This window comes from Rhea americana, unplaced genomic scaffold, assembly GCF_003343005.1.
Source record: "Rhea americana isolate MKP2758 unplaced genomic scaffold, rheAme1 scaffold_174, whole genome shotgun sequence".
Classification (NCBI taxonomy): Eukaryota; Metazoa; Chordata; class Aves; order Rheiformes; family Rheidae; genus Rhea; species Rhea americana.
Genome location: NW_028185861.1, coordinates 1669375 through 1681215, shown reverse-complemented (window position 1 = coordinate 1681215; position 11841 = coordinate 1669375). Strand labels below are relative to the sequence as shown.

Below are 11841 nucleotides of genomic sequence, written 5' to 3'. Positions count from 1 at the left end.
TCTTACTAAAATATGCAATAAATTAYAGTATCAATGTTATTAAGTGTATGTTTTACATAATAAATTAACTTTAAAATTACCTTCTCAAGTTCTGCTGTTGGAGAACTAAAGATCTGGGAAATCCTTCAGAAACCAATAATCCATGTTCTTACAATGAAAAGGGTAGTTATGCTAAAAGAATTAATTTTAGTAAACTGGTATCTTACGATTGCTACTGTTTCAAGACAAGCSTAAAACTGACTAGGTCCTCACTCCAGGGAATCAGCCAACTACATTGTATCTATTACATATTTGAAAAGCCTGCAAAAACCAGCAGCAATGTTGTCCAAAGGGACAAAGGCTGAACCTTCATAACAAAGATTTGATCATGCAAATATCCTCCCTCCTTAAAAGCGATTCAGAGCACTTATCCTGAAAACAATTTTAGGTTAGAATTGCAACAGCCTGGGCAATAGAACTTACAGTTTGTTTCAAGATCATTCTTGACCATAAATCAAATACTTGGASATCATATCTTAATGGAGAGAGGGTAGTACAGGATTAAAGTCAGTAGAATTATACTCTTCCTAGTCAACATCACATAGTACTTTTTTGGCAACTGGACTATATGTTAGGAGTTACTTTAAAAACTTGCAGATGAAAGTACAATCAGTATTGCATAATCAGCCAGACATTCAATTCAGTGTGCTCTCTGGAGAACTCTAAATAGGGAAAACTTCTTTTATAGCAATGCAACCAGTGCCTTCAAGCTACTGTAACACAAATCCTTAACAAGAAGAAGAAAAGATCAAAGCCCCACACTGGAATGTTTCAGGAGAATAAGCACTGATTTGGAGCACCCTCTGCTTCTACCTCAACTTTATTAAATACATTACTTAAAGAATGTATTTGATAGATTTAATGAACAGAATGCACTTGCCTTCTCACAGGCACTGGCAAGTGGAATTCACTTAAATTATAAAGCATACTGAAGTCTCTCTACAGAAGGTAGTATGAGCAGTCTATGTCACCAATGCATCAGTTCAGTATCAATCAAACACACCAGTGACTTTAAAACAAAAACTACGACACAAAACTAATAAAATTTAATGATCAAATAAACCATATACATTGACGSCACATCAGCTCCATTTAGTTATCTCCTTTGAATAGCTAGAGGTTAGGTTTAATACAAAAATAGTTAACAGTCAACAGTACCCTAGAAGAAGAAAAATCACCTGTCATTAAAGTGCATATTTGGTGTGAGTTACACAACTARCTACAGTTTAAGGGCAAAGGATTAAGATTTCATCCAGTCACACCAAGAATATTGTACAGGAACATCCCAAATTAAGAGTACAAGGAACTTTGATTTTAAATAGCAACTGATATTTGAGATATCCTTGCATATCTTKTTTTTTCTGCCATACAATCTCTTTACATTGAAGAGTATTTGCCACACATTCTGCACAACAGAACAGTTTCTGCTTTACTATAATTTTTCATATGCTTTTAAAGGGCATATATTTTTCCTTAATAGATACCTGAAAATAATTAATTTACCTACAACCAGCACGATAGCATTATCTTAGGTACTTTACTGGTTCTTCTGCTTACTTCCTTTTTCCCTCTCAAATTCAGCAATTTGATTGAATATGTTAAGTAAGTTCTGGGGCAGGTTTCTTTTAATGCCACTTTCTGATTGTTCTTTACCATCTAGAGTAGTTTCCTCATCAACTTCCTTTGTTGTACTAGTCTCCTTAGTCTCTTCATAAGCTCCTTCTCTATGTTTACACTCTCTTCTTTCATTTTTATACTGACCTAATAGATGCCTATCACTTTCATAACTTCTTTCACTTTCCTGTAAGTAAGTGCTAGAATATGACTTGTACTTTCCCACTGATGTGCCAGAATGGTCAGACCCTGCTGGAGATGCGTAATACCTGTTTTGACCTGAGCTGTATCTTTTAAACTGTTCTCTTTTCCCCTCTACTTCCCTGTCTAATTTCCTAAAATAATGCATCTTCGTTTTGTCATATGACTTATAACACGAACCTGATGAAATCCTCCTACTGGGAAAAAATCTGTCGGTTTTACTGTATTTTTCAAATTTGCTACTACTTGCCTGAGTTCTGAAGCTACTGTAAGAATCTCTTGAATCTTCAGACCTACCTCCAAAAGTGTCTTCATCCTCAGCTGAAGTCCTCGATAGAGAACAGTGTCTGTCTTTCTCTCTTACCTCTGTTTTTGGATACACTAAGCTGTCCTGCCTTTCCAGCAGTTTTTCCACTTCAAACTTTTGGTTAAGAAAGGAAGCAGAGGTATCAGCTGGAGGTGAATACCATTCATCTTTCCTAATCTGATCTTTATAATGCAAAGATCTAGATGAGTGCTTTTTGGAGCTGCGGGAAGACTCGGATTTATTCCGATGCTTTTTCTTGTGTTTTTTGTGATCAGAAGAAGAGGAGGAGGAAGAAATTGATACATCTGATGAAGAGTCACTTGAGGACGAGGAGGAAGATGAGGAGGAGGAAGTTGATCTTTTCCTTTTCTTCTTCAACCTAAAAATGTAATTAACCTATGAAATCTTCAGTATCAGGGAAAGATTATATGTTCAAGGCAAAAGTGTACTCTCCAGAGTTTGGCTGAAATTGRACATAAAAGGAAACTGGGCCTGACCTGCCAAGACATGATTTCAAAAGTTGTGTTTTTATAAAGAGAATTCATATTGAATCCACAGAGCACTTCTATTATAACAAGTCATCTTTCCCAGTTTAATATCTCATTGCATTTGCTAAATATTTTTAGTCAATATATCTGCCACATATTTTTCTCCTAGAGGCTATATACATTAAAAAACATTGCTCAGGAAAAATGCTGGAGCAGAAACCTACATTTCTACCTAGCTTACTCTTACACAATCTTTTTGGAAATGAATTGTTCACAGTCTTATCTACACTTACTGCTGTTTCCTCTTTGAAACCATACGACCTCCTCCATGGTTATAGGAAAAACAATACAATTATAAATTCAGATTTAGTAGCAGAAATTCATAAGTCCTTGATATTATAGCTTCTGTTTGTAACCAACTTAGGTAAAAAGGATGGAGCCAAGAAAACAGCAGTCAGTCATTAAATRGTGTTGCTTTGAGAATCATGCTTTGGCTGTTCTTAATTACTGTCTAATCTGTGCTTTAACTGTCAAAAAACTCCAGCATTTGCAATGAGTCCTTTATCTTAAAATATCAGGTCTTATACTTACCGTTCTAGGGTGGGTTTGTAGAGTTTTTTTCTTATTAAAAAAAATATCATGCTCTGGAACAACAGGCTCAAGAATCAGAATACTGAATATAACAAGGTTACCTTTTCTCTTCTTTTAAGAGCTTACGCAATTTTTCTGCGCTTGTTTCTATTTTCTTTTCTTTCTGTCTCTCTTCTTTTGCAGCTTGTTTCTCCCTCATTTCCAAAGATTTCTTTTTTGAACCCAAATACCAAAAAAAAAAAAAAAAGAAAAAGAAAACACCAAAACACATTAAAAGTAAAAATGTTACCATAGGTATATTCCCCATGTCCCCAACCCCATTCAAATGTATAATTACACCAAAGATGTTTTACCAGGATTTCCAGATCAAGAATTAATATTGTTCAGGAGTTTGGCATTGGCCGTTGTGATAATCAGGTTTACATTAAGGACCATATTGCAGTTTTTATCCCATTAAAAGATAAGTTTTTCCAGCCATTGCAGTGGTACCCGTGATCCAGCACACCATGAAGCACGCAGTCCAAAAGATACAGATGGCAAATGCAAGAAAAACAATGTTAGCAGGTTGAGGGGGGAAAGGGGAAGGAGAGAAAGAACAAGAGAAAGAGAGAGGAAGAGAGAGAAGGGTTTGAGGGAAAGCATCATTATTGTTGTTTACAAATAAGCCATGGTAGAACCCATTTTGTAGTGTAGTCAAATTGGCCACGTTTGAATACAAACCATTTTGAGATAATTTCACAGACCAGTTTGATGCATAGTTTACATAAGAAATCATGTTCCAAGGGTTTGTTGGTGATGAGCAGCACCAGATGTCAGATACAGCAACAACGGTCCAATTCAGAAGAAAATGCATTGGAGAAAAACACATAATCAGTATTACAGGAAAACATTTTTAATTATGTTTTAGCCATTCTTGCACAACAGTATGAAAGTACTGCATGTGCATATTAAAATACATGCAAGTGCCATAGAWCATCTGATTAACAGATAAATAATTCTTAAAGATACACTATTTAAGTCCTTTTAAGTCCTTTAAAGATCACAGACTTCTGTGATCTACAGCCCTAAACAGCAGCTCTATTCATATTCAGAGCAGAAAGTCTGATTATGGTTTTCAATACTTAGCAAGTGTCATAACAGATAAAGTGAAGGAAATCCTTAATTGCAGATAAGGCTACGCAAACAAATGAACAATAGTCCAGTCGATGGTGTTTTGTAGCTGCTGCATGAATGACCATTATACCAGAATAATTCTAAAGGAGAGTAAACTCTTAACTCCTACTTGCTGAGAATATTCATCATTTTAACCACAACTTTAAGACTTCTTTCTAAAACAGTCATACTTCTTTCTTTATATTGCCAAATAGGGATAGCGCTCCAATAGCATGCAGTGCAGTATTTACAGAGTGTAGTTCTGTTTCATTAAGGATTGTCATACATCTCCTCTTCCCCCTTCTTTCAACACAACCCGTGAGCATTATGGCTTCACCAACTAAAGAAGTGTTGATTAAGTCCTGTTAATATCTACCTAGGTCTRTTTCCTTAAACACAGAAGCATAAAGCAAAACAACCCTGTGCTTCAGACCTTGAACTTACTCCTCGATCCTCAGAAGACGATACAAATAAAGGAGATAAATGAAAGAAAAAAAACAACAAAGTTTAGCATAGTGACCCACCATGGCTCACTTGGGAAATACGCTGTGTGGAAGTGAAGACACAGTGACATAGTCACAAAAGTAGTTAGTTCAAAAGTACACATACAAGTGAAAACTCTCGTACCACAGAAGAAAACAAGACACTCTTTTGAGTGTCTCCACCTCTTCCACTTACTGTTTTCCTTTAAATCTTAAATACTGATCAGCTATTAATTTTCCCTCTCATGTGATCTTCCTGTAAGTTAGCTTTGGCTCATGTTATTGTACCTTTTTCCTGATTATTCCAAATTACAACCATCTTGCAGCTGATAGGGCTTGCAATGTTTATTTGGCTTGCCCAAGAGTTTATACTTTGCATGTTTATATTCACCAAATATTTTCATTCAACATTATTAGGCATGCTTAGGTGGTGGAGTATTCTCATTCCAGGGTTGGCTGATAGGGTTTAATTGCTTTTGTTTTTTCACTGCTGGGCATTTCTTTATTATCCTGTTCAGAACAATAAAGTCATCAATAGGTACATTACTTCTGGTAGGTATAGCCATAATGCTTACTATAGAAGATTTACTGTGGAGGGGGGAAGCAGAGAATAAGACTAATCAGCGACTTAATACTCTCCATTTAAAAGATTTAGTATGATTTTTGATAGTCATTTATTGTAACTGAGAGAATCAAATGAAGAGAAAGTAAAGAATCACCTGCATGTGCTTACGGAGTTTCGTTAAGGCCTCTTCTGCTTCCTGAAAAGTCTCATCCAAACTTAAAGCTTTTTTATAGTAACTTTCAGCATTTAGTAGTTTGTCCTCCTCTTCCAACCTAACATTCAAATTGTATGTTTTATATACAGGTAAGCCACAGAATTTATTTTGACTTTTTTTTTTTTTTTTTTTTAATTTTTAGGACTACCTTTCTTACTTGTACTGTGACACTGCATCTCTCCAAGACCCAATCTATCATCTTCGCCCACCTCAGTAAAGAAATAACACGACCAACACATTATCATCTCCTAATCATCACCAAGAATTTAGAATTTCAGTTCCAGATTCAAAAATACTGCATCTCTTCTTAACACAGGTCTCAAAAGAAATCTGTTCCCTAAATATTAGTTAAAAAAGCATTTTTTGTTATAGTAGTTACCACAAGTATTTCTGAAAAGTAACAGAATATAATTTAGTTACAAATACTTTCTAAAAATAATCTCTTAATATTGCCAAATATTTCACAAAACTGTACAAAAGCCTGATATCCTACAAGTGAAAGCATATCAAGAATTAAATCTTCACTGTTTTGCAAGGATTTTAATTAGGACAGAGGTGGCTTATGCCACCTGCATAAGCAGTTTTATTTCCAAGGCAGGCTTTATTTTTTACCAATAGTCAGAAGGAAAGAAGCCATTCTGTTCCCTAACTAGAACTATATAATGAAAGTACTATGAGAAAAATTGTTAGTAACTGATTAAAAACAGTTTAACACTTACTGCCCGCCTCTTTCCACAAGTGTCTGACAGAGGTATTTTCTTGCATTTCTGTGGGTGGGACAGTTTTCTAATGCAATCTCAAAATCATCTATGGCTTTGTTTAGACTTCCTTTTGTTGCATACCTACAGAAGAATTAGAGTTTAACAAAGTTAATCTTTCACAAAGCAAAAAACCAATGAAACAAGGATACTTACAGAGCTCCCCGGGCTACCAAAGCTTCAACATTCTGTGTGTCTATTTCCAAGGCCTTGTTGTACTCATTCATAGCTTCCACGTGGCGCCCAACCTTAAAATAATCAACTCCAGTCTTCACACTGGAAAAAAAAAATTTAGGAAATACTAGGTACAGTTAGCCTAAGCAGATTCTATACCATTAGTAACTTGGAAACTATGGTTCTGTGCTTAAGCTCAGCTCGTTACATCAATACCACATTCACATCATTGCACACCAACATACTGTGCTTAATCTGAAAATTTAAGGCATTTGAGAGCACTTCCTCAGACAGTACTATAGAACTATATGACACTTTTCATTTGCAGAATGAATGTTTAAGTACTTTTGTGCATAGAATTCTATATATGACTATCATACTAACACTGGAACAGTTTTAATAACATAGAGCTAAATCTACTATTGGACCAAGGACATAAGATAATATCGGTAGAGGCACTGAAGCCAGTTCATCTTAACCTGAAATATTTTGGAGGTTTTAAATTTCACATTCATTATCTGAATCTTTCTACATTTGCCAAAAGATTAACTTCCTGGAAGGCAACTGACATGAGTTGAATATTTAGAGACTTCAATTTTTTATTTAAAAAAAAAATATATATTAAATAACCTGTTAGATATATTACTACTTACAACTCCAGTAACGTAACTGATCTACTACGTTAAAATTGGTATCATAGTTGTCACCAGCCTATATTACATCTTACTCTTTTCCTAGCAGGCCACACAATTTTTCAAAGGGAAACTATAAATTTTCTCTTTGGAAACTGAGAAACAATGTCCAGAAGAGAATGACAAGGACACTTTCCAACCTGTCTGGACAGGACAGCAGCTTCTCTATCGTATATCTACCTGGCAGTTAGGGCTACTTGCAAGCAAGCCTTCCTGGTTACATTCAGAGTATGCAAGCACTGCGGAAAAACTCATTCAGAATACATTTTTAAGAAATATAGCCTGTAACCTGATCCTGATCTTGAAACGAGTGCTGACAAGAAAAATCAAGTATTACATACCATTTCAAGGCCCAAGATGCAGACTGCCTTTTCCTCAATGCAGGAGCAAAGTCTTCATCACTGAAATTTTTGCTGGGGGGCGGGGGGAGGGAGGAGAACAAAAAAGAACAAAAACTCACATTGTCTTCTAAATCTATAAAACCAAACTTAAAAGCTGTAATGAAATCTAGCATAAGCTGAAGTATTATTGGTATGATGCCTTCCTGTTCTCCAGTCAGGAATATTCTTTTACATTTCCAAAACAGTTCTACCTGACCCATTCTAAGGTGCTGAACTGAACTAATAYGGCTAGAGTACACCTAACAATATACCATATATGCCTCCTTGGGAGCCCAGTATTTCAGGGCTCATAATATCAATAGCCACATGTGTTTGGAGCTGTATTCCCCAAAACTTGATATCTATTACTGAAATATACATTATGAATTAATCATGTGACAAAACACATTAGAACCTAAACATCTCACATTTCAATCCAAAGATATTAACAAGATTTAAGCAATATCTTCCTCAAGTAATTGGTATCAAATGTAGTTTGCTGGATAAGGCATCTTGGTTTTTCAAAGTAAAAGAATTCCAAATTTAAATTTCTTACTCTAGAATAATTAGCTTTAAATATATAAAGACATGTAGGTTGCAGTCATGCAAAACAGAATGACTAAGTATCAGCAGTCTAGGAAGTTGTTGTACATAATCTTCCAACCACAAGTCTATTTCAGTGGATTAGAATAACCTCCATAAACCTGTAAGATCAATGTAAAAATCACTTACATTTGAAGACCTCTCATCAAAGACGGTGGGTTTGACTCACTTAGCCCTAGCTTTTCTGCTAAATATTCAACGACTGATGGATTAGCAAATCCTGGAGAACGATGCAAAACTTCTTCGTACGTATCTAACGTATTGGCAACTTCCATGCTTCGCCTTAAAGAAAGCACCGATGCACACAAACACAACCTCATTTTACTGTTGTAAATTCAATTCATTCAATTTTATGATTTTTCTGTTTAAAGCAAGTATGTATGTACTGATGCTTATTATTGGCAAACAAGCAAATTATGGAATGGTAACACCTAGTTCCCTTTCACTGCATAAATTTTTGTACTGTTTAGCAAACCTCTTGCCCTACAGCCTAAGAATTTTTTTGGAATTCATTTCAGCACCTATCCTCTAGTGCACATAAAAAGCCTTACGAAACTCCAGAGACAGCTGTGTTTTGCAAGTTGTTAAGAGTCATTTTAAGAGTTTAACATTTCCGTCTCCCAAGTCAATAGATTTTGGTCAGACTCTCTTAACAGAGTCTCACAATGACAGATATTTCAAGTTCTAAATTTATAGGATACAACCTCACTATTTTTTTGCTTCTGTTACCTTTTGGGAAAGAGTCTAAAAGAAAATCACATCTGAAATATCCAGAAACACATATATTTAAGAGATGAAAAATGCACATAGTATGTCCCCATCTAATGAAATCACATGCAACCCTAACAAATTTAAAAGACAGTCTGGCAAAGACACTCTTCAGATACACTGAATATACCTAGTAAGCACAGCTGAACAGTAAATTCTTACCTGTAATGTAACGGAAAATCATCAGAGGTAATTACTCCAAGTTTTGTACTACAAAGATTGGGTGGAAGAGCTGAGCTGTAAAGCGATACTGTGAGTTTTTCATGATAACGATCAACATCCTTGACTGCAGCTATAAAAACAGTGAAAATTAAAACAAAATGGCAGAATTCTCTCAAAAATGAAACAAAGATTCCTGAAACAATTTCTGTGGCTGCTTGCCTCGAATAATGTCTCCAGTCTGATAATAAGATAAAGGATCTCCATGGTTGCTATGAGAAGGCACATCTCTCAATGGACAAAGAGCCTGCAATGGAAAAGAGTAAAATTACGATAAAGAACACAAGTAGTTATAAAACCAAACAGGTTGCATTACAAAACTTGCCCCTTTCTTCCCCTCCACTCAGAATTCACCTGCACAACAACCTTTTAGCATGCAAAGTCACTGTAAAACATATACATATACAAATTTTTAAATACAGAAGCACTTATTCCATTGATGTAAAATATGCAATAACACTGTTGAAGCCAACAAGACTAGCCAATTTCCATCAGTCTTTATAGCTAAACAGTCAAAATCATTTAAATAAACTCAAGAGGTTTTTTCTTCATCTAGGATTAAATTAGAGGAACACCAGTTTTACCTATTCCATAAATAGATGAACTTTTTGATGCACAGTTAACACATTTTGAGGATAGAGGAGAAGAAAGAGGGGTAAAAGGACTCAGAGCATCACATGCTGTCAAATCATACTACACTCACTGTCCCAGGGCTCAGTTCTACCTTTACCCACACCATTCCACGAGAAGATGCAAGACGCAGCCAAACATTAAAAACCACTACTGTTCTAGAGCAAAATACTGTTAATCGTAGCCATCTTACAGTGATTTCTAAATCCGAGATCTCCCGTATGACACCACTTCCCAGACAAATCAACACCATGAAAAAGCCAAATTCACGAATAGAAGTAATCCTCCCAATCACAATGTCGCCACGTTCAATGTCTCGAAAGAACAGTTCTCTCCTGTCTTCCCTGGGAACTTCCATGAACTGCTCCAGGGGAGGCATAACAGCATAATACTCTGCAACACAGGAGTCATTCACAGTTAGGTAATGACTGAGCTACATCCTGAAATTACAGGCTAGTTCATTGCAGCAAAATATTTTAAAGTCTGATTAATTTGTGATAACAAAGCCTATGCGCAAATTAGAAAAAGCACCACACCAAAACCTCTGTAACTTTGCTTTAAACATGCACCGAGCTCTCTGCATTCCTAGGATGTCCAGCAGACACTTCACAACCACGCTTTTTCGCAGGAAAGGCTCGGTTCACCTCCCAGCTTGTTTACCTTCATTTTCCTCAAGCGTGTCGCAAAGAGGGCCGTTGGGTTTCCACGACTGAGCAAAAAGGAGATCCGCCTTCCTGGCGATGAGCCGCTGTATCTCGGTGTCGGTGCTTGTCCGCTCTTTCCTTGGGGAAGAGGAACCCGTCAGAGCGGCCCCGGGCCCCCTCCCCTAAATCGCTGCCTCCCGCCCCGCTCGCGGCGCGGCCCAGCGGCCCCGCAGCCCCTCACCAGGCGGGCGGCGGGGGCGGGGCCCCGCGGGGCGGCTCGGCGGTGGGGCCCGGCGGCGGCAGCAGCCCGCGGAAGTCGGGGTTGTCGTGCTGCTCGGCGCGGAGCAGCGAGAGCAGCGTGGGGCCGTGGTAGCTCAGCGCCTGCCGCAGCAGCTCCCGGTCCATCCCGCCGCGCCGCCCGCGGCCACCGCCGAGGCCACGGCCCCTCGGGAGGGGGCGCGGGGTGCCGGCCGCCACCTAGGGCTTGGCGACATCTTTTCAGGTCTCCGGTGCTAATATGAAAAAGGTGATACGAGCATAACTCAAAATAAACACTAAAACGAAAAAAAAACCCCACAAAACCCGTAGGGTTCTTCGCCAGGAGCTGCAGAAACACCTGCGGCTCGGGGCAGCTGAGGGGACCTAACGGCTCTAACGGTCGCTAACGGCTCTCGCGGCGCGGCGGCTGCAGCGGCTGCTTCCCGCGCCCGGCAGAGGGCGCTGCGCCACCGCGGGCTCTGGCGGCCTCCCGCCCGCAGCGAGCCTGTCCCGGAGCCACCGGGAGGTAGAGAGATTTATATATATGTATGTATATATGTGTATGTATATATGTGTATGTATGTATGTCTTCAGAAGATAGATATTTGATTGTTTAGCTGTGAAGAAATACCTCACTTAGGGAGTTGTTGATTAGTTTGCAATCAGTTCCTAAATGTATGAACTAAGTTATTATAAGGTGAATAAATGAAAGCATTACAAAGACGACTGCTGTGTAGGACTTAACTATGCAGATGAACTGGGTTTTTTTCCAGCTTTGAAGTAAATACCTGCAATGTTTATAACATTGCTTTTTAAATGTAGCACTTTGTCAGGCTTCTTAWCATAAATTCATAAAGTGAATAGAAAGAAGTATGCTGGTGAGAAAATGTATGTTTTTCAGAATAGCTATATTGAAACAATGGGAAAACTGAGCAATTATCTCAGGAAAACAATCGTACAGTGGGATAGTTGAACAGTTAAAATAAGCCTAGTGCTGGAGTCTGTGGTTTAGTTTACCAAGCTTAGAACCTAAAAAGACACTTGATTCAGGAGGCTGATCTC

The 11841-nt window shown here is 37.9% G+C and overlaps 1 protein-coding gene across 1 annotated transcript; it reads right to left on the bottom strand.

Annotated features, from left to right (window-relative positions):
- Nucleotides 1–1063: 1063 nt before the first annotated feature.
- Nucleotides 1064–10959, bottom strand: TTC14 (tetratricopeptide repeat domain 14). Its single transcript, XM_085301224.1, has 12 exons — nt 10763–10959; nt 10538–10659; nt 10071–10270; nt 9410–9494; nt 9191–9320; nt 8390–8542; nt 7619–7690; nt 6568–6687; nt 6373–6495; nt 5594–5711; nt 3342–3451; nt 1064–2540 (listed from the first exon to the last, which is right to left on the bottom strand). The coding sequence occupies exons 1-12, from the start codon at nt 10924–10926 to the stop codon at nt 1577–1579; spliced, it is 2361 nt and encodes a 786-aa protein (XP_085157350.1). The 5' UTR covers nt 10927–10959; the 3' UTR covers nt 1064–1576.
- Nucleotides 10960–11841: the final 882 nt, after the last annotated feature.

What these genes read in the sequence shown, in the direction of transcription:
- TTC14 (XM_085301224.1), bottom strand. Translation starts at nt 10,926, where the DNA reads ATGGACCGGGAGCTGCTGCGGCAGGCGCTGAGCTACCACGGCCCCACG. An exon ending in CACGCTTGAGGAAAATGAAG is followed by an intron (nt 10,271 to 10,537) that starts GTAAACAAGCTG and finishes CCTGTGTTGCAG; the next exon opens with AGTATTATGCTGTTATGCCT. An exon ending in CTCTTAAAAGAAGAGAAAAG is followed by an intron (nt 2,541 to 3,341) that starts GTAACCTTGTTA and finishes TTACATTTTTAG; the next exon opens with GTTGAAGAAGAAAAGGAAAA.